Source organism: Dipodomys merriami, unplaced genomic scaffold, assembly GCF_024711535.1.
Source record: "Dipodomys merriami isolate MVZ:Mamm:240054 unplaced genomic scaffold, mDipMer1.0.p SCAF_8, whole genome shotgun sequence".
In the NCBI taxonomy this organism is placed as follows: Eukaryota; Metazoa; Chordata; class Mammalia; order Rodentia; family Heteromyidae; genus Dipodomys; species Dipodomys merriami.
In genome coordinates, this window is record NW_027206401.1 from 47,672,635 (window position 1) to 47,693,426 (window position 20,792).

General features: G+C 39.5%; 1 protein-coding gene across 4 annotated transcripts in view; it reads left to right on the plus strand.

Moving 5' to 3' along the window:
• Positions 1 to 3,921: 3,921 nt before the first annotated feature.
• Casp8ap2 (caspase 8 associated protein 2) overlaps positions 3,922 to 20,792 on the plus strand; it is a 32,435-nt gene continuing 15,564 nt past the window's right edge. For 2 of the 4 annotated variants that reach the window (XM_070010831.1, XM_070010833.1), the window contains exons 1-6: positions 3,944 to 4,159; positions 9,835 to 9,916; positions 12,601 to 12,669; positions 14,506 to 14,606; positions 15,179 to 15,253; positions 17,931 to 18,046. In XM_070010831.1, coding sequence (XP_069866932.1) covers positions 9,862 to 9,916; positions 12,601 to 12,669; positions 14,506 to 14,606; positions 15,179 to 15,253; positions 17,931 to 18,046 — 416 coding nt within the window. In that variant the 5' untranslated portion in view covers positions 3,944 to 4,159; positions 9,835 to 9,861. Of the gene's footprint in view, positions 4,160 to 9,834; positions 9,917 to 12,600; positions 12,670 to 14,505; positions 14,607 to 15,178; positions 15,254 to 17,930; positions 18,047 to 20,792 lie in introns of those variants that run through there. The other 2 variants (XM_070010832.1, XM_070010834.1) reach the window with 2 other exon arrangements.

The following is a 20,792-nucleotide window of genomic DNA, read 5'->3' on the forward strand; positions in this document are numbered from 1 at the left end:
TTGATTTTCTTTTTGTTTTTTTTTGGGTCCAGTCATGGGGCCTGAACTCTGGGCCTAGGCGCTGTCATACAGCTCTTCAGCTCAAGGCTAGCGCTCTACCACTTGAGCCACAGCGCCACTGCCGGCTTTTTTTTTTTCTCTGTTTATGTGGTGCTGAGGAATGGAACCCAGGGCCTCATGCATGCAAGGCAAGAGCTCTACCACTGAGTCACCTTCCCAGCCCTATAAATACAATATATTTTTTTTTTGTCGGCCATGGGCTTGAACTCTGGGCCTGGGCGCTATCCCTCCTCAGCTCTTCAGCTCAAGGCGAGCACTCTACCACTTGAGCCACAGCACCACTTCCAAGAATTCTTTTTTTTTTTTTTTTTGGTCGGTCATGGGGCTTGAACTCTGGGCCTGGGTGCTGTCCCTCAGCTCTTCAGCTCAAGGCCAGCGCTCTACCACTTGAGCTACAGCGCCACTTCCAGTGTTTTTGATTTTGGTACCCTGTGTCTTGTATATATGTTTATCTGATTTGGGGAAGAGAAAGGGAAATAACAAAATGGTGAGACAAAGGACAAAGGGTGAGCCAATACAACAGAGATACTCACAAGACATTATGTTGCAAATGAACTTTACAACTTGGCTGGGGGGTAGTAGGGTATGTGTGTGAGAAAAGGAGGGAGTAACAATGTTCAGAAAAAAATGTACTTATTACATTAGTTATATAACTGTAACCCCTCTGCATATCACCCTTTCAAAAAAATAAAGTCGAGTAAGATTGTTAGACCTTGTGTTCAAACCCCAGTACTGGTGCACATGTACACACACACACACACACACACACACACACACACACACACACACACACACACACGTACAATTAGGACCCAACCATTTGTTGCCTACAAGAAATATATATCTGGGGGGAGGGGGAAGGCTGAGAAGGGATGTGAAGGGTAAACAAAGGAGGAGGCTGCAATGCTTGGTAAGAAATGTACGCATTATCCTGCCCACGTAATTGTAACTCCTCTGTACAGTATGTTCACAAATAAAATTAAATTAAATTTAAAAAAAGAAATATATATCACTGACAAAGACAAATATAAACTTAGGATAAAAGGATGAAAAAAGATATTCCAATCATTCCTCAATAAATTAAAAATAGACCTACCTTTTGACCCAATCATTCCACCTTGGACATATATTTGAAGGAGTGAAAATCAATACACAAGAGAAATACCTGCACACTCATGTGTATTGCAGTACAGTTCACAATGGCCAAACTGAAATCCGATGAGAAGCTCAACAATAGATGACTAGATAAAGACAATACCTTAAATGAATGTCAGAGGACAGCACACATCCATAAAGAAAACTCATGTTATTTTCAAGAATATGAATGGAATAAATAAGAGAATATCATGTTGAGTGAGATAAGCTAAGCTCAAAAAGCCAAATATCATGTTTTCACTCATTTAGGGAGGCTAGTGACACCCCTAATGCATATATATTCATATATGTTCATAAGCACCTATACATATCTATATACATATACATGATTCTAACTGTGGGACTGCTAGTGGGATGAAGAAGAGGGAAGAGGGGAAAAAGGAAGATGGAGGGGAAATCATTCCAAAACACATCACAACTATATATGAAGATAGCATAAGGAATCTCAATGAAAGCTGTTGGTCAATGGATGTAGTAGGATGGGGAAAGAAAAAGCAATATAAAATGTTATTCTGATCTCCTGGGCTGCAGGAAGCTCACTACAAGCCCAGTTGGGATGCCATTGCATACCATTCCATTGTGAATAGACGTTGATGTGGCAATGTGAACCTCACATTTCTGTGCATGGGTGGAAGATTTTCTCAAACTTTTGGGCAGAAGTGGGTTTCTGTTATTACACACACCTGTCTCCGACCCTTTCTGTTTTGTTTTTACTTTTAACCCTTGTATATTAGTATTGCAGGCCACAGACATGGCAGGCAATTAACAGGTGAAGAACCAATTGAAAAGTGTTTAAACTCCTGTGTTTGCTAACAGGCTTCTGAATGGATTGCTGGTCCACAAAGAGGACTGGACAAGGTAGCAAGGAGTTGCAAGGAGTTGCTGTATCAGCTACCACAGCCTTAAAACAAAGTTGGTGTCTCTTTGGACTTTAAAAATGTTCCTATGCAAAAAATGTTCTGATACAGCATTTTTTTTGTTTAATCAAGTGAACAACAGGGTTTTTCCATGGGAAAAATATTAAAATATATACACGATTAAAATATACACGTCTGAAATATCTTGAAGAAATTCCTTGGTGTAATTAACTTACGCCAAAAGTAATACATAGCAAGAAAGCAAAGTAGACTCTGATGGTGGGGGGAGGGAAGCAGGTAGTCTGTAGTAGAACTTCACAACAGTTTGCTAAGAAACAAAAACAGTAACAGGAAAGGGTTGGGGAAGATACAGACCATAAGAACATGTTCTTTACTTCTCAATAATGGATTCAAACCAATGCATCAAATCATTCATGAAGTCAGAGTCCTCATGGTTTAATCATCTCTGGATATACCTCTGGATATACCTCCACAAATATAACCAGAGGTGTGCTTTGCTGTTTTTCAAAAATATTCTTGATTTTGATCAAGTAGACAAAACCACCAAAAGTGACATCAATTAAGATGTATTATACTCATAAACTGACATGTCAAAACTCCTCTGTAGAACTACTTAATTTTAAAACTTAATTGTCAATTTGATACCCAAACACAACTTCTTAAACTATAACATTTTGTCCCAGCTCTGCCCTCCAAAAGATCATGTCCATTTTATAATGCAAAATGCATTTAGCCCATCTCTAAGAGTTCCCAAAGTCTTAACAGCCCCAATGTTCAAAAATCCCAGTCTAAAGTCTCTTCTGCGACTCAGGGAAAATTCTTAGCTGGATTTTTTTTTTCCAGTCCTGGGGCTCAAACTCAGGGCCTAGTCACTGTCCCTGAGTTTCTTTTGCTCAAAGCTAGCATTCTACCACTTAAGCCACAGCACCATATCTGGCTTTTTCTGTTCAGGTGGCACTGAGGAATTAAACCCAGGGCTTCATGCATGCCAGGCAAGCACTCTACCACTAAGCCATATTCCCAGCCCTCCTAGACTCTTGAATAGCTAGGATTAGAGGACTGATCCCTTGCACCCAGTTGCAAGGAGATCTTAAGGTCGAGGTTAGCCTGAATTACATAGCAAGCCCCTTTCATACACACCAAAAAAGTGTGTGGAGGGGAGGCAAATTAGGATGACTAAAATGCACACACGCAGAAGCAAGTGGGGATGAAGGTCAGGGGATTGCTAAATATGTAGCCACCGGGTGTCGATTCATGTCACTACCAAAGGTAGGAGCGGAGCTCGGGAAGCTAGATCTACTAGCAGGTGTTACGGGGCAATTCGGTACGGAAATCTCTCACAAACTCTCCTGTCTCCCATCTCACCAAAAGTCTCTTTCCTTGCCTTATGTAAGTTCCCGACACCCTGCGCTGAGCAGGTCTGCCTGCCATCCAGGGGAGTACCGTGGGGGCAGGGAACAAGGCCGGTGGGCCAGCGTCCAGCACTAGTCGAGAACGCAGCTAACATCCGATAGAACCCGTGGACTACGGGCCTCAAGGGCCCAAGCCTTCGGAGAACTCAGTTTCCCTTTCTTTAAAGAACTTCCCCCCAGGGCCCGCCCCTTCCGTAGTGAAGTCCTGCCCCCTCGCCGCCCCGACCTCCCGACGCCCCACCCTTTTCCTTTAAGACAGACAGAAGAGAACAGAGTTTGGCGCCAACTGTGTGGGTTTTTTTCCTCCTTCCAAAGGCGGGAACTTGTTGTGTGCGCCGGGACGTGCTTTGCGTCTCAGGTGATTGGTCGTGGGCCCTCCGTCCCGCCTAGTCGCTCGGATTCCGTCCTGCGATTGGTGGAAATGCCAGAGAGACCTCAGTGACCAGAAAGGAACCCGGGCTGTCCGGGTCTGGAGAGGGCGGGTAAGTTCCTGTGGGGACCCACGTCGCGCGAGGCTCCGAGTGAAGACTCTGCATGCTGCAGTAGTGTCCTGAGCGGAGGTCGGCGGCGATCACAAGGCCAGACTCGGAGGAAATCTTTTGGAACCGCCGAGTCCGTGGGGCAAGGGCCGCGCCTGACCTCTGGGGGCCGCAGGTAGCCCCTTTCCCTCCACCCTTGGGTGCTGCTCCTTGGTCCGTCCTCCTCCGTGTCCTTCCGTCTCAGGGTGGTCCCTCGCGAGGGTCTGGTGGGGGCCGGGAGCGAACGCATGGGGAAATTGCCCTTTTTTAAACCATTCGTCCCCCACCCCTCCCCCCCGGCCCAGGTTTTGCCTCGGTCTGTGCCTGAACGCCCGGGGGGGGACATCCACGGAGAGGTGGCAGAGTGGCAGCGGATGCTAGCTGGTCCTGACGCTGTTCAGCCCGCAGAAGTGGTTTATCTTGGTCTCTACAGCACCTAGAACTAAGATGCGATGTGGAATACACAGAATCTAGGGATTTGTGCTTGAGGATCAGGTTGACTTTGACTTTCCTGCCCCCTTCCTAGGTCTTTCCTGCTCTCCTTAGATCCAGCACTCACAACCTTTTGGCTTCTTAAAGCTCTCCAGCCTCTCCCTCACCCGAAGCCATCCAAGAAATTGTTGACATGAAAGAGTTTCTCTCATCTACCTCCCTACCTACTTCAAAATATTTTTTCCCTAGCATTCCCTGTCATTTTACAACAGGCCCGAGGTTTAATCCTAGCCTCCTTCACTCACCAGCAGTTTGCCTTGGGCTAATTTCTGAGTTTTCTTCTTTTTTTTTCCGGTCATGGGGCTTGAACTCTGGGCCTGGGCGCTGTTCCTCAGCTCTTCGGCTCAAGGCTAGTGCTCTACCGCTTGAGCCGCAGCACCACTTCCGGTTTTCTGGTGGTTAATTGGTGATGAGTCCTACCCTGGCTGGCTTCAAACCGCTTAGATCTCAGCCTCCTGAGTACAGGCGTGAGCCACCGGCTCCTGGCGGAGATTTCTTAATAGGCCGTCTCAGTTTCCTCATCTGTGAAATGGCAGAAAGAACAACATGGATGCAGAGCGCCAGTGGCTCTAGTCTGTAATCCTAACTACTCAGGAGGTTGAGAGCTGAGGCCTTTTGTGTCTCCTTGAATTAAGATTTTCCATATTCTTTCCGGAGTTAAATTTCTGAAGTGAATACCTAACATGATATTCTGTTCTTAAAAAGTAATTTTGCCCCCCCCCCCCCAACCCCTACAGGACAAAGTCCAAGTTACCTTAATCACATGTATATCTTCTTTCTAAAACTTCCTATTTTACCTGGCCTTCACACATAATAATCTGTTGCTGTTTATTCCTGGACTTGCTTGTGAACTCATAGGTCAAGAAACTGAGGAACAGATCTGGGGATATTATGGAAAGTATGTTTGCAAACTAGAGTTGGACTTTGGGATTTTGGGAACTTCAAAATAGTGAATAATGAATGAGGTGAGAAAGGTATGTTACCAGTGTAAATCCAAAAGATAAAGAGTGTCAAACGATAATGGAAATACAGTATATGGAAGAGTATTGGAAAGGTTTTGTGCATGAAGTGATTATGAGCATGGTTACTGTAGAATAATTCATCTGGTACTTGTATATAGCATGCATTTGGAGTAGAAGATAATTAGGTAGCAATGTGGGGACCCAAAATGCCTTAAAATGGTAAGAATGAGGGTCAGTGAGTTTGCAGAGGTAGTGTTATTTGCTACTGGGGAATGTTAGTGCTACTCTAAGTATAGTTGTCAGTTGAACAGATAAAGAAAAAATTGTGGGTTTTTTGGTTGTACTTACAGAAATGTATTATCTTTGGCATTTTTGTTGCTTTATATTTTAATATGTGTGTGCACGCATTTGCATGCCCTGGGGATGGAACCCAGAATCACTTGCTGTGTGAGTGCTCCACCACTGAGCTACATCCTCAGCCCAATGTTGCAAAACATTAATATCCAGGGAAAAATACTAGATGGACAAATATAATTTATGCACTATATTGACATCAGTTCCTTATTTCTCAATACATTAGCTGATTTGTGCTCATAATGTGCTGTGGTAATAGTAGAATCTTGTATTGTGTGTTTGAATGCAGTAGATGAGAAGAGCTGTGTGGACTGGTTACAAAAGTAGTGGTAGAAATTTCTGGAAAGACCGAGTTCTATACTAAGGATACTTGATTGTTTTGGTTAGTTTTTGACGTTATTTTGTTTTTGTGTATTCGGGTCCTGGGGTTTGAACTCAGACCCTGGGTGCTGTCCCTGAGCTTTTATGTTCAAGGTTAGTGTTCTACCACCAAGCTCCACTTGGTGGTTAATTGGAGGTCTGACTCTCAAGGCCTTTACTGTCCAGGCTGGCTTTGAACTGCAGCCCTCAGATTTTAGCCTCCTGAGTAGTTAGGATTACAGGGTTGAGCCACTGGTACCCAGCTTTGATTTGTTTTTGTTTATTTGTTTTAAACTTGAGTGAAACACAGGCTAGATATAACAAGATTAGTTTAGGCTCTCATGAGGAAAATTATATGACAAAGATTTTATTAGTATGAAACCTCAGGAGACTTTTATAATAATTTGAGGAATAATCATACCTTGAAATGGGAATAATGGCTGAGTGGAAAGGAAACATTAATTTTGAGAGAGATTTAAAAATAAAATCTAAGAGTATGTGTCTACTTGAAAGTAGATGTGCGGGAAATGTGCTTAACTGTGTAGTACCCCTGGTTCAATCCCTAGGACCAAAAAGGAAAGAAACAAAATGGTGTGGGGATAAAGGTATCAAAGATAGCGGAAGCTAGCTTTTAAGAAAATTGAGATAAAAGAGATGATTGTTTATACAGCTGGTTCCTAGTTTATAAATTTTGGATTTTATAATAGTGCGAAAACAGAATTTTCATCGTTAAGTGCCAGCATACATGTGTCTGACATGACTCTTGTTCCTGGATGGCAGAGGCAAGCCACAACCTTGGTCAGCCATTTGATCATGAGGCAACAACAGACGTTCCTTCTACAGGCTAAGCTAGGATGTTCAGTAGGCTAGGTGTAGTAAATGTATTTTTCCACTTAGGATATTTTAACTCCCAATGATTTATGGAGATGTAACTCCATGGTGAGTCCAGGAGCAAATTGTTACCTCCTATATCCAGGCGTTTATCCTAATTTCCTTCTTCCATTCTTCCATTGCATGTAAACAGTCTTTGCATTCTCTCTTTCATATCTTCTTGTATTTCTTTCTAATTCATCCAAAACATTAATCTTCTTATTTCATCTTTTCTCTTTTGTTTCATTTATTTATATTGACGTTTCTAATTTTTAAAACTTTTAGTGTTCTTATCTTTTTGAAAGATCTAAGCCCATTCTTTGGACTGGCATTTAGTGTCTTCTGTCTGCCAGAATGAATTTGACAGTCTTAATTCCCAGTTCTGTTCTATCTGAGGTTCGTTGTATCCAAGCTGTTGGATTTATGTGCTCCATGTACCTTAATCAAGCTCTCCTAGTTTTGCTAAAGGTGTACCCTCTTTTGGAATCCCTACAAACTTTCCAGATATTCCCTTCTCTGCTGATATCGAAGTCCTGCCAACAGTGTGTATACGTTCATTCTCCACACATCTGTGCCCGCATTCGTGGTCAAATAGTGGCTACAAAGGGGCATATGTATGAAAATTTGTCTATCAGGGAACCTCATTAGGGACTTGATACCTAGGCTTTTGGGGGGAGTTGGTCACACAGGCTTTCGTTGCCTAGCACTTTAACAATTTTTCAGACAACTAGAAGGAAAGCATAAACCATACTGTTTGTGTTAACAGTTCAGGTGTGGTTAGCCACGTGTGTGTGTGTGTGTGTGTGTGTGTGTGTGTGTGTATGTGCGCGCGTGCGTGCGCGCGCGCGCGTGCAAATCCTAGAACTTGAGCACTAGAGCCTGGGCACTTTTCCTGAGCTGCTTTTATGTTCAAGGCTAGTACTCTAGCACTTGAACCAGAGTTTTACTTCTGACTATTTTTGGATAGTTTTGGAGAGTTTCATGGAATTTAAAAAAAAAAAAGATAAGACAAAGATTTTGGACTTTCTTGCCCTGCCCTGACTGGCTTCAAACTGTGATCCTTCCATATTAGCCTCCTGAGTAGCTAGCATACTGTGAGCCACCAGCCCACAACAGTTGGTATTGATTGGATAACTCTACATTCCCTCCTAGACAAAGTGTTTAGACTGGCTTAACCAGTGCTGTAACTCTTAAAAGCTATTTATTTATTTATTTATTTTGCTATTCCTGAGGCTTGAACTTAGGGCTGGGCACTTTGAGCTATTATGCTCAAGGCCAGCACTCGGCCACTTGAGTTATGCACTATTTCTGGGTTTTGGTGGTTAACTGGTGGTAAGAGTCTCACAGACTTTCCTTCCTCAGCTGGCTTTCAAACCTTGATCCTCAGATCTCAGCTTCCTGAGTAGCTAGGATTACAGGCATCAGCCACCAGAGGCAGGCCTTTTTTTAAAAATTTAATTTAATTTAATTTTTTTTTGTAGTACTGGGATTTACCCTTGAGCCTTGTGCTTACTAGACACTTGCTCTACTCCTTGAGCCAGGTCTTCAGATTATTTTTTTGTTTTATTTAATTAATTTATTTATTTTTGTATATGTGTTTTTTGTATGTTGTTGTTGTTGTATGTTTGGTTGTTTTGATTGTACTGGGGTTGGACTCAGAACTTAAGCTTACTAAGCAGGTATGCTATCACTGGAGCCATTTATCCAGGCTTTTTTGCTTTAGGCTTTCTCTTTTCCCCAGGTAGAATCTTATACTTTGGTTTGGGGCTGTGCTTAGACTAAGAATCTTCTACATATGGCCCTCCATGTAGTTGAGATCACAAGTGTATACCACTATGCCCAGCTTAATTTTTGAGATGGGATCCTGCTAGTTTTTTGTCCTGGCTTACCTTAAACTACTATCCCTCTGATGTCTGTCACTTGAGTAACTGGAATTTATAGACATGAGCTACCTCACCCGGTCTCTTTTGTTCTTTCTTTTTTCTGTGGTGGTACTGGTGATTGAACTCATGGCCTCTCACTTGCATGGCAGGCACTCTGCCACTTAAGGCATGCCTCCAGCATGCCCCCCTCTTCCCCACCACCGTTTGCATTGGTAATATTCAAGGTAAGGTCTTGTTTTATACCTGGGCCAGCCTGGGCTGCAGTCTACCTACTTGTGCTTCCCTGTATTGTTGGGAATGACAAGTACTCATTCCTGTACCCAGCCATTGGTTGAGATGGAGGGAACTTTTATTTCTAGGCTGGCTTTGAACCTCGATCTCCAGATCCTAGGATTATAGACATGAGCGACTGATAGTATCTTTTGAGAAAGTACATTGTTTTTTTCTCCAGGCTGGGCTGGATTATGATCCTGTTTATTAGATGACAGGCATGTACTACTATCCCCAGCTTTTTTCTGTTGACTTGGAGTCTCACAAACATTTTTGGGGTAGGCTGCTCTAGAACTGTGATCCTCTTGATACCTAGCCATTGGTTAAGATGAGATGTTGTAAACTCTGCTTGTGTTTGCCTTCAATCAGGATCCTCCTACTCTTAGCCTACCCAGTAGCTGGGATTACAGACATGAGTCACTGGCACCCAGCAGGATTTTCATTTTACTGTTTTTGACTTTTGCCCCCAAAAATGTTAGGCTTTTTTTTTTTAATTTCACAAGCGTGCTGTTTAGAGTGAAATTGAGTAATGTTATTATCGTGTTCAAATTTGAGAATTGTTTTTGACTTGAAGCTAGGTTTATTCTAATTGTGAAAAATGCTTGTATTTAACATCTTAGATGGCATCTGTCAAAAGGAAATAGATCATGGCAGCAGATGATGACAATGGTGATGGAGCCAATTTATTTGACGTCCTTTCCGGTAAGAGCTACTCTTCAACTGTCTTTCTAAATTCACACTTTCTTTTTTAATTGTTGAGAATTGAACTCAGAGTAGAATTGAACCTAGGGCCTTGGACATGTGCGCTACCATTGTACAAGTGAGGCTCAAGTCTCACTTTCTGCTTATTCTCAGGAGAAACTGTTTATTATTAACACTTTATCCCAACACTTAAATGAGTTAATACAGCAAAATGCCTGGAACGTAGAGTACTTAGTAAATATAAACTTTCTTTTGTTTCACTTTGCTGAGCCTGAATATCCACACGAAATTTACATATGCCTGGCAAGCCCAGTACTGCAGAGCTACATCCCCACCCTCTTGGTGGGTGGTGGTGGTGGTGGTGGTAAATATTACGAGCCTGGAATTCCTAGGCTCAGTCTCCTGAGTAGTTGGGACTGCAAGCACACACCACTGTGCTGGGTTAACTTTCCTCTTAACATGCTTTCAAGTCTCTAATGTAGTAAGTAATTTTATCAATAGGAATGGCTTTTGAACTTAGGACCTCATAGTTGCTAGGCTGATGCTCTACTACTTGCCATGCCTCCAGTCCTGCATTTTGCTGGTTATTTTGTGGATGAACTTTTCTGCCCAGCTTGCCTCAAGTTGCCAACCTCTTGATCTTAGCCCCTTAAGTAACTAGAATTATAGATGTAAGCCACCAGCATCCAGCTGTAATTGTAATAAATTCTATTGAAATATTTAGAAATGGATATTTGTTACTCTTGAAGTTCATGTTTCTAGTAAATGCAATTATGCTTGTTGATTGTTGCTTAGGGGGAAAAAATGAATGCCACAATGGGTGACTCATTTGAAAAGGAGGAAACCAGAACTAGGTATAGGGGTATATATATGCCAGCGCTCAGGAAGTGAGACGTGATGATCATGAGTTTGAGGCAGAGATACACAGGAGACACTATCTAAGATACGAGACCAAACCAAATGAAACCACCCACAAAAGCCAAGACCGTGTAATAAAACAAGCTCAGGAAATAGTTGCTTTTGTTTTTGTTTTGTCTTTTTTGTTTGTTTGTTTTTGTCTTGCAGCTTAAACTCAGGACCTGGTCACTGTCCCTGAGCCTTTTTGCTCAAGGCTAGCATTCTGCCACTTTAAGCTGTACCTCTACTTCCAGTTTTTAGGTGGTTAATTGGAGATAAGTATCTTACAGACATTTCTGCCAGGCTGGCATCCAACCGTAATCCTCAGATCTCAGCCTTCTGAGTAGCTAGGATTACAGGCATGAGCCATAACACCTAGCAGGAAATAGATGTATTTTTTTCCTTTGTTCAGTATTGGGGATTGATCCCAAGCCTTATGTATGATTGAAAAATAATTTTTACTGGGCTATATCCCCAGCCATACATAGAGATATTTACATAATATACAGAAGGTAAATCTTCCAAGTATTGATATAACACATATTATTTAGTTATTTTATCTTAATTACAGTTATTAAACTTTTTAAAAGATACTTATTGGCTAGAATTCTGATTACTATTTTATTGAGTGAAAGCGATGGTTTAAAACATGTTTAATACAGTTCAAATTTTATTTAAAATGTGTTTAAAAAATTATTAGAGATATGGTTCAACTGGTAGAGTGCCAGCCTTGAATAGAAAAGCCAAATGAGAACATGAGGCCCTGAGTTCAAGCCCTAGTATCAAAGCGGGGAAAGAGGAAGAATATTTGTAGATCTGGAATTTGTAGATATGGCTCATCATATCCACCGTGGGTGGATGGCTGATGTACCTTTTTTTTGTTTTGCTATGCTTCTATGTAGTTCTGTGATTTTTCCACCCCATGGTGTTTTTTCCTTGAAACAATTTAAGCCAGCAGAAAATTTGAAAATATAATATAATGAACATCTTTCTTTTTTTAAATCTAGATTCATAAACAGTAAAATTTTATCACATTTTATTAAATTTTAAAGGGTACTTCATTATTAATCTCATTTCCTAGACACAGTGTTTTCATTGCTATGCATTACTCTCTTCTCAAGTCATGTCTACATGTATGTGTTTTGCTTTATTTATTTTCAGAGTTTTTTTGGTGATGCTGGAAATTGAACCCAGGATCTTGTATTTCTTGACAAGACACTAGTCTATGTCATAGCCTATTCATTTTTTAAAGAATGGCAGCCCTAGCATACATTCTACTTTTGAGTACGCTTTTTAATTTTATTTTAATTTCTATGTGAGCATTTTGAGTGTAACTTTTTGCATTATTTTTTGTAGTCATTGCTATCCTTTAACGAAGAATTCATATAGTACTATCTTCCAAGTATTATCTTCCCTCTCCTCTTTCTCTCTCTTTTTTCCTTTGGCAGTTCAGGGAATTAAACCCTGGGCTTCTCAGATTCCCCTTTAGTTTGTACCTGCTTTGCATTGCTCTAGCCCTTCAGATAGCTTTTAATAATTAGTTTAGAATTTATGGTTGCTATTTGATGTTTAGGCTGGTACAAAAAAATTGGTTATTACTGTATTTGTAATTCAATCTAAAGCTAAAGTAGTCAAATTAAAAGTCTCTGTGCCGAAATCTTATAGTTTATAAGTATGTAGAAAACTTTGTCTCTGTTTTTGGAGTGTAAGTATTAACTATTTTCCTGGTCCTTTAGGAATCGAAAAACCTCCATAAAGTTAGTTTTAACAGTCTTCTGTTCTTGCAGCTTCTCCTCTGAAAAATAATGATGAAGGCTCCTTGGACATATATGCTGGGCTGGACAGTGCTATTTCTGGTATGTAAATTCCATAGGATAGTCTCATTTTATCTTGTCATTTTGTCATGTTTGTGTAATTTCTGTCAATTCTTGGCAGTTTCAGAGCTTCTAAATAATTGCATATTCTTTGAATTAGTTATACTCAGGTAATTCAGGGATAGTGTTCTACCACTTTGAGCCACAGCTCCTGGTCTGGTTTCCAGGTGGATAATTGTAGATAGAGAGTCTCACAGACTTTCCTGCCCTGCTAGCTTTGAACTGTGGTCCTCATCTCAGCCTCCTGAGTAGGGATCCAGATGTGAGCCACCAGCACTGGGCTTCTTTCTGTTATTTTTATCTGGGGACGGTCCCCATGGTTCTCAGGTCTCAACCTCCTGAGTAGCTAGGATTACAAGCATGAGCTACCAGTGCTTTATCCTGAGTATTTTTATTAGGATATACTAGTTGATCAAAGAGATTTTATTGCACCATCTCTACACATACATATAATGTACTTTAATTATATTTAATTACTCCTATTACTTTTTCTTTATCCTCCATCTACCCTCTCCACCTTTCCCCGTCGGGTAATTATTTTCTTGCCTAAAGCTTGACTATGACAGATTAGCACACAGGTTTGTTATTCATTCAGGTCTCAGGTTTAATTAGATCTTGTTATTTTTAATTTTTAAAATTATCTTTAGTTGTACAAAAGGGTTTCAATTCAACATGTCAATTTATGAGTTTAACACATCTTGATTAATGTTACCCCTTCCATCATTCTTTCTTTCTCCCAACTCTACCCATTCTCTCGTTACCTGGTTTCATTTTCTCATAAATACATTAAACATTATACCTATATTCACCCATCCTTTTTCTCTCCAATTATATGCATTCCTTCCCTTTGATCTCCCCCTCCCAACAGCACATGGAAAAAATATTTTATACCATTCAAATATAGCTGGTGCTGCTGTCTCTACACACTTTACTACTCATTCAGTTACAGATTAAATTATGTTAGAACATTTAAAAATTCCTGTTACTGGGGCTGGGAAGTTGGCTCAGTGGTAGAGCACTTGCCTTGCATGCCTGAGGCCCTGGGTTCGATTCCTCAGCACCACATAAACAAAAAGAAAAAAGCCGGAAGTGGTGCTGTGGCTCTTCAGCCTTGAGCTGAAGAGCTGTGGGACAGCACCCAGGCCCAGAGTTCAGGCCCCACGACTGGACCCCAAAAAAAAAAAAAATTCCTGTTACTATAAATGTTTTAAAATGCATTAATAAGGAAATGGCGCTGTGGCTTAGGTAGTAGAGTGGTAGCCTTGAGTTGAAGAGCTCAGGGATAGCGCCCAGGCCCAGAGTTCAAGCCCCACAACCAACCAAACAACAACAAATAAAAGCATCAAGGGGCTGGGAAGGTGGCTCAGTGGTAGAGCGCTTGCCTTGCATGCTTGAGGCCCTGGGTTTGATTCCTCAGCACCACATAAGTAGGAAAAAAAAGCCGGAAGTGGCGCTGTGGCTCAAGTGGTAGAGTGCTAACCTTGAGCTGAAGAGCTGAGGGACAGCACCCAGGCCCAGAGTTCAGGTCCCATGACCGGACCCCAAAAAAAAATCAGTAAGAAAGAGAATCTAATGACTTCCAGATTAGAACCTTTTTTAGAATCAGATCTTTCAATGTCTTCAACAAACATGATCTTCACACTTAATTCACTGGCACAGTCATTTTTATGCAAACTGATCTTCCAGCTGTCAACTGTAAAATCAGTACAGATTTACATGAAATGTTGAGATAGTAAATATTTAACCCTTTGAGATAAACATGGCATCGTGAAGCCTAATAAATATTTTAACGTAAGGATTTTGTTGTTGTTGTTTTAGATAGTACCTCTAAGTCCAGTGTGTCATTCAGAAACTGTTTGGACTTATATGAAGAGATCCTGACCGAAGAAGGAACCGCAAAGGAGGCAACATATAATGATGTATGGGTTGCCCTGGTTACTAAGGATTGTTAATTTCTCTTGTATTTATTGAAGAGCAGGCAGCAGCTTACTATTAAACAAATATTCTGTGGTTAGGAATTCTTAGATAAAAATGCATTTCAGTTGGCTGTCAGTATGATTTACAACATTTTGTTTTCCTTGATTTACACTGAATTAAATTGTGTGTTGTAAAATGTGTTTTGAGACTTAAGTGAGATAAATTTCTTTCTGCTATCTTTGAATTTTATGGATATAAAGGAGGTTGTATATGAAATTTAATTTCTCTTTAGTGACTAGGTTAGTAGTAATCAGTCATCAGTGTTGGTGCACACTTTTTAATCTCAGCACTTGGGAGACTGAGGCAAGAGGATGAGAAATTCGAGGCAACCCTGTGATACATAGCAAGACCTCACAAACAAATCCCCTCCTCAAGTAATCTGATTTAACTTCTGTCAGTGAAAAGACCTCATTTACCCTTCTTAGTGGATTGAAAACTTTAAATATTCTTAAAATCATTTAAATTGTGAAAATATTTAAAATAGTGATTGAATTAATTCTTTTATGTTTCACAGTTGCAGGTAGAATATGGAAAATGTCAGCTGCAAATGAAAGAGTTAATGAAGAAGTTTAAGGAAATACAGACACAGGTAACAATGTAATGAATTTTTTTTTTTTTTTTTGTCAGTCATAGAGCTTGAACTCTGAGCCTGAGCGCTGTCCCTCAGCTCTTCAGCTCAAAGCTAGCACACTACCACTTGAACTATAGCGCCATTTCTGGTTTTCTGGTGGTTTATTGGATGGAGATAAGAGTTTCATGGACTATCCTGCCCGGTCTGGCTTTGAACTGCGATCCTCAGATCTCAGCCTCCTGAGTAGCTTGGATTATAGGTGTGAGCCACTGGTGCCTGGATGAATATTTTTATTTTTGCTTTGTAAACATTTAAATAAAAACTTTTAAGATAAAGGAGGTGCTAGTGGCTTATGCTTATAAAATTATTCAGGAGGCTGCTATTTAGAGGATGGAGTTTCAAGGCCCCCCCTGGGCAGAAAAGTCTAGAGACTCTATTTCCAAAATAACCAGGCAGAAGCAGGGATGAAGGTATGGCTCAAGTAGCAGAGGATAGGCCATGCCAAAAAAAAAAAAAAAAGACAACAAAACAAACCCACCAAACTTTAAGAAAAGTTGGGTTCAATTCCTAGTAGGGATAGGGAGTCTTAAAATTTACTAGCTAATCAGGAGATTGTGATGGGAAAGCACCGAGTCCAGAAGTTCAGACTGATTCTGGACAACATAGTGAAAATCGATCTCTCTTTCTCTCTCTGTCTCTGTCTTTCTCTTTCTCAATTGTTGTTATGAATAGAATTTAAGGTACTAACATTAGTAATGTATAAAGAAGCTCTTATTTTTGTGTATGTGTGTTCACTTGTGTGTTTGCACCTATACTGAGTGTCAGGGCTTCACATTCTCCCTTTTTGTTGTTGTTGTTTTTTTCTTTTTTTCTCAAAGCTTCTCAGCTTCATTTCCATCTTTTTGCTGGTTAATTGGGCCTCAGTGATGTTTCTGCCCAAGCTGGCTTCCAATTAAGATCCTCAAATCTCAGCCTCCTGAGTAGTTAGGATTACAGGTGTGAGCCACTAGTGGTTTGCTTTGTTTTTTTAAATATAGTACTAGAAATCAAGACCTGGATCCCCCATCCTCAAAGTAAGTGCTCTACCACTTAGTTGCAGCCCCTGTAACATAGCCCCTATTTATAACATGTATGAAAATGGGAATTAAAATGATAAAGTGTTGGCAATTTATAAGGAAGGATTTTTCCCCCTTTATGTTGGTGTTTAAAGCCAGAGCTGCTACATACTAAGCATGTAGTCTTATATTTGAGCGACACATCTAATCTCTAACATTACTTTTTGATATGAAAGTGATACAGGAAATTTGAATTGTTAAAATGACTTTTAACATAAATGATCTGTTCAGATTTAAACCAACTCGTAGCCAGTTGATAAAAGAAAAATAACAACTGGATGATTTATAAATTAATACCTTTAAAAGTTGAGTGTGGTGGTATCTGTTGTTAATTTCAGCACTCAGGAAAGTGAGGCAAATATATCACAAGTTCCAGAACAGCCTGGGCTACATAGCAGACCTTATGTTATCTGCCCCACAAAGAAATAGTCATAAGAAGTAAAGATTGAAAGTTTTGAAATGACTTTTATGGAAAAATAGTGATGACTTCCCAATTGTTGCTAGAATGATCTTTCATGGGCTTGTACTTCAAAACTCAGTAATAGATGTTCTGTTCTGATTTTTACTTTTTGGTAAAAATGTTCTCTTCTGTTTCTTTTCCCCTTAAAGAACTAATCAACTCTTGATGTTTATCTGAGAACAAATTGTCTTTGTTTATCAGAGTATTACTACATGGTTGAATGTTTAAGTATAATATTCTTACTGCTTTTTTGGTTTTAATTTTCAATATGATGGACCAGACAAACCTTTTTTTCCTGCTTTTGTTTTTGGTCATGGGGTTTGAACTCAGGGGGCTTAAGCTTTTGCTTAAGCCTACCATTTTAAGTGTTCTACCAACTTTAAGCCACAGCTGTACTTCCCATTTTCTTGTGGTCAATTGGAAATGAGAGTCTTGGATTTTATTGCCTGGGCTGGCTTCAAACTACAATTCTCCTATCTCAGCCTCCTGAATAGCTAGGATTACAGGTATGTGCCACCACCTGTTTTTTTTTTTTTTCCCATTAGGATCCTTCTTTTAAGCAGGTTTACTTTAAGTGGGATTTTCTGCTATCAGTTACTTCTCAGGATATCAGCTTCCTTGTCTAAGAAATGGGAATCATAGTTATTCTAATAGTTGATTTTGTTGTTGTTTTCAAACAATTACATAAGATGACATGCATAACATGGAGTTATTATTCACTGATTGTTAGCAAGCTGAGCATGCTGTCACAGTCTATATTGGCAGTAGTTGGGAGTCTGAGTCAGGAGGATTGACAGCTCCTAGCCAGCCTTAGCTAAATACCATGATTTAAGCCAGCTTTGTCTCAAAAATTAAAAACAAGGAAGTTGGATGTGATGGTGCACACCTGTAATTCCAGCACTCAAGGAGGCTAAGGCAGGAGGATCTTGAGTTGGAGGCCAGCCTAGGCTATCTAGTGAGACCCTGTCTCAAAAATAAATAAATAAATAAATAAATGCAAAAAAAAAAAAAAGACCCAGATGATAGCAACAAAAAAGTTACTAGGCAATAATGTAAGTAGTACTGTTCATACCCTGTAAGTATCTATTTTATTAATATATTTTACTATTGTGTATCTTAGAATTTCAGCTTAAAAAATGAAAACCAATCACTTAAGAAGAATATTTCAGCACTTATCAAAACTGCTAGAGTGGAAATAAACCGAAAGGATGAAGAAATAAATAATCTTCACCAGAGGTATAGTAACTAAAGGGTGTTAGATCTGTTACAAATTACATGGGCATTGATATTTAGAATATATTTTTACTTTTAGCAGAAAAGTGAAAAATTTATGAAATATTGATGGTTGTAATATGATTAGTGATTAATATAATGATGCATTATCATACTAGTATGTATGTGACATAGTACGTTGTCATGAATATGGTTTTCTAAAGCATGAAGTATTTTTTTTTCCTTGAGAAGATTTGATATGTCACTATTGTTTGTAAGTTCACACAGAATCACTGAAGTACCAGGACAGCAGGGAGTAGGAAGATAGCTCAGCAGTAGAGTGCTTGTTCAGCCTACCACAGGCCTAATTTCATCCTTAGCAAAGCGGGGGTGGGGAGGACATCTATACTTGTTAATAACAACCTCTCAAGTAGATGTCTCTTTGTGAATTTTGCTTGTAATCTTTTTTTTCAGTAAGGGGGTAGATATTCTACTTGGAGAAGTTTTATAATTCTCCTCATAGTGAAGCCTCACTGCTTCCATTTCCTCTCTTTCTCCCACTCTTAAACCCAGCCCAATCTGACTCTTACCTCCATAAAGCAGTTGTCATTTTGATCAACATCAAGTAATTTTGACTTTCTATTTCACTTGTCCTCTTGTACATTGTTTGACACAGTTCAATCTCCTGCTACCTAATAGTATTTTCCTTTGGATTTACTAATGAATGAGTTTTAGTTTCCTTCGGGGTTAGTTTTTGTACTTGGATGTTGTGAGTTTGATTACCTCAAAGCCCAAGTCTATATCCTTTTATTTTTCTATCAAGATTTTCCTACAATTCACCCATGCTAGATCAGTTCCATTTATGTATATAATCCTACTTGATAGCTGTACATAAATGTCTTTAGAAGTTTTTCAAAATTATCTGAAAATGTATTTGTCACCTAACATTTTCCATTGTTTTCTAACTCAGTAGACTGTCGACTGTCTTTTTCATTATTTAGTTAGTAGAAACTAGAGTCCTAGGAATTGAGTGACCATTTATTGCCCACACTAGAATACTTACGAGTTAAAGGGGATGCCCTTAGTAATTACACATCAAGATTGCTTGCTGAAATGTATAGTCACCCTTTGTTGGATGCTTAACTTTCAATCATCCTGCAGATTCAATACTGATGTTTATCTCTTTATGATCTTGTGAATCATTGACCTCTTTTAGTTCTGCAGTTATTGCTGCCTATCTCCCATCTGAACTAGCAGTGATTTTTGTGCTTTTTGCTATCTCTACCTGCAGTATTGCTTTCTCTTGTCTCTGGTTTACCTCTCCTCAGTAGTATAGTATAGCCACAGGATACATTGTGAAGCACAAATCTGGACCATTCAAAATGACCTCATCCCACCCTCCTTTCTTTTAAATTTTTCGTAGCATACATTGGTTATATAAGGAGAGGTTTTATCGTGACATTTCCACACACATTTCAACCAATCTCACCCCCTCTATCACCCTTACCACCTTCCCCTTTCTAAAACAATGTCAACTAATTCTATTCTTTATCTTCATACATGCAAATGATCTACTATGACTGTTTATTCTCATTTACCTTCCTTGTTAACCTACTCCCATCCTACTAGTACTCAACTCCCCAATGCCTGTCTTATCCTCTTTTTTTCATTAAAATATATAATTGGTTTTTAATTGTTTTAGGATAAAAGATCATAAATATTAACTTGGTCCAGAAGTTCATTCACAGAAGAGTCCCAAACAATACTTCCGCTCTAGCTGTCATATTTGATGTTCTTTCAGCTCTTTGGAAGTACCATGAGTTTTGCCTTTGAGTGGGCTCCTTTCATTGCCAGGATTGCTCCTCTCCTTCATTACTAAGTACTTATTAATCCTCTGGTCTTGACTTAACCATCATTTCCATTTGTAGTTGTTTAAATCATGAATGGAATTACTAAGTATAGTTTCTTCCACAAGACTACTGTATAGAGCAGAAACTGTGTTTGTTCTCAACATTTTTTTTAATTTTCTAGACAATAATTATGTTATTGAGTGAATAATGTTCTATTATGTGGACCATTTTGCATTATTTAGTGGTACCTTACTTTTTAGTTGTACTGGGGTTTGAACTCAGGGCCTTATTGTCACTTGGCTTGCTTGGGTAGTACACTACTACTTGAGCTTCAGCTCTGCTTTATTGCTAGTTATTTTGGAGATGGAGTCTCCAACTTTTCTTCCTGGGCTGACCTCAGATTCCTCCAGAATCTGTTCCAAGGCTGTCATAATGACAAATTACAAATAGGTGATTTAATTTGAAATTTATTGTCTCACTTCTGGATGCTGTAATTCCAACATCTAGGAATTAGCAGTTTTAGTTCTGTCTGAAGGTTCTAAGGGAAGGATCTGTTTCATACCTGTCCTTTGGCTTATAAATGCTGTCTCCTTCCTGTGTGTCTTTACATTGTCTTATTTTGATCTTTTTTGTCAGAATTTCCCCTTTTTATAACGACACTAGGCATATTGGATCATGGCTCACCCTAATGACATATAAAAGTTGATTACCTCTATAAAGATTTTCTTTAAATAAGATTATGGATTTTTTTTGCTAGGAATGATATTATTCAACTCATAACACGATCTAGCTACATATTGCCTTAGGTTATATGTCTCTTAAGTCAGTTTTTGCTTTATACCAATTTTGCCTTATTTCTGGTCTTTTAGTTTTGGATTTTCCACAATACTGAGTAGGAACAGATTTTTGCATAGACAGGA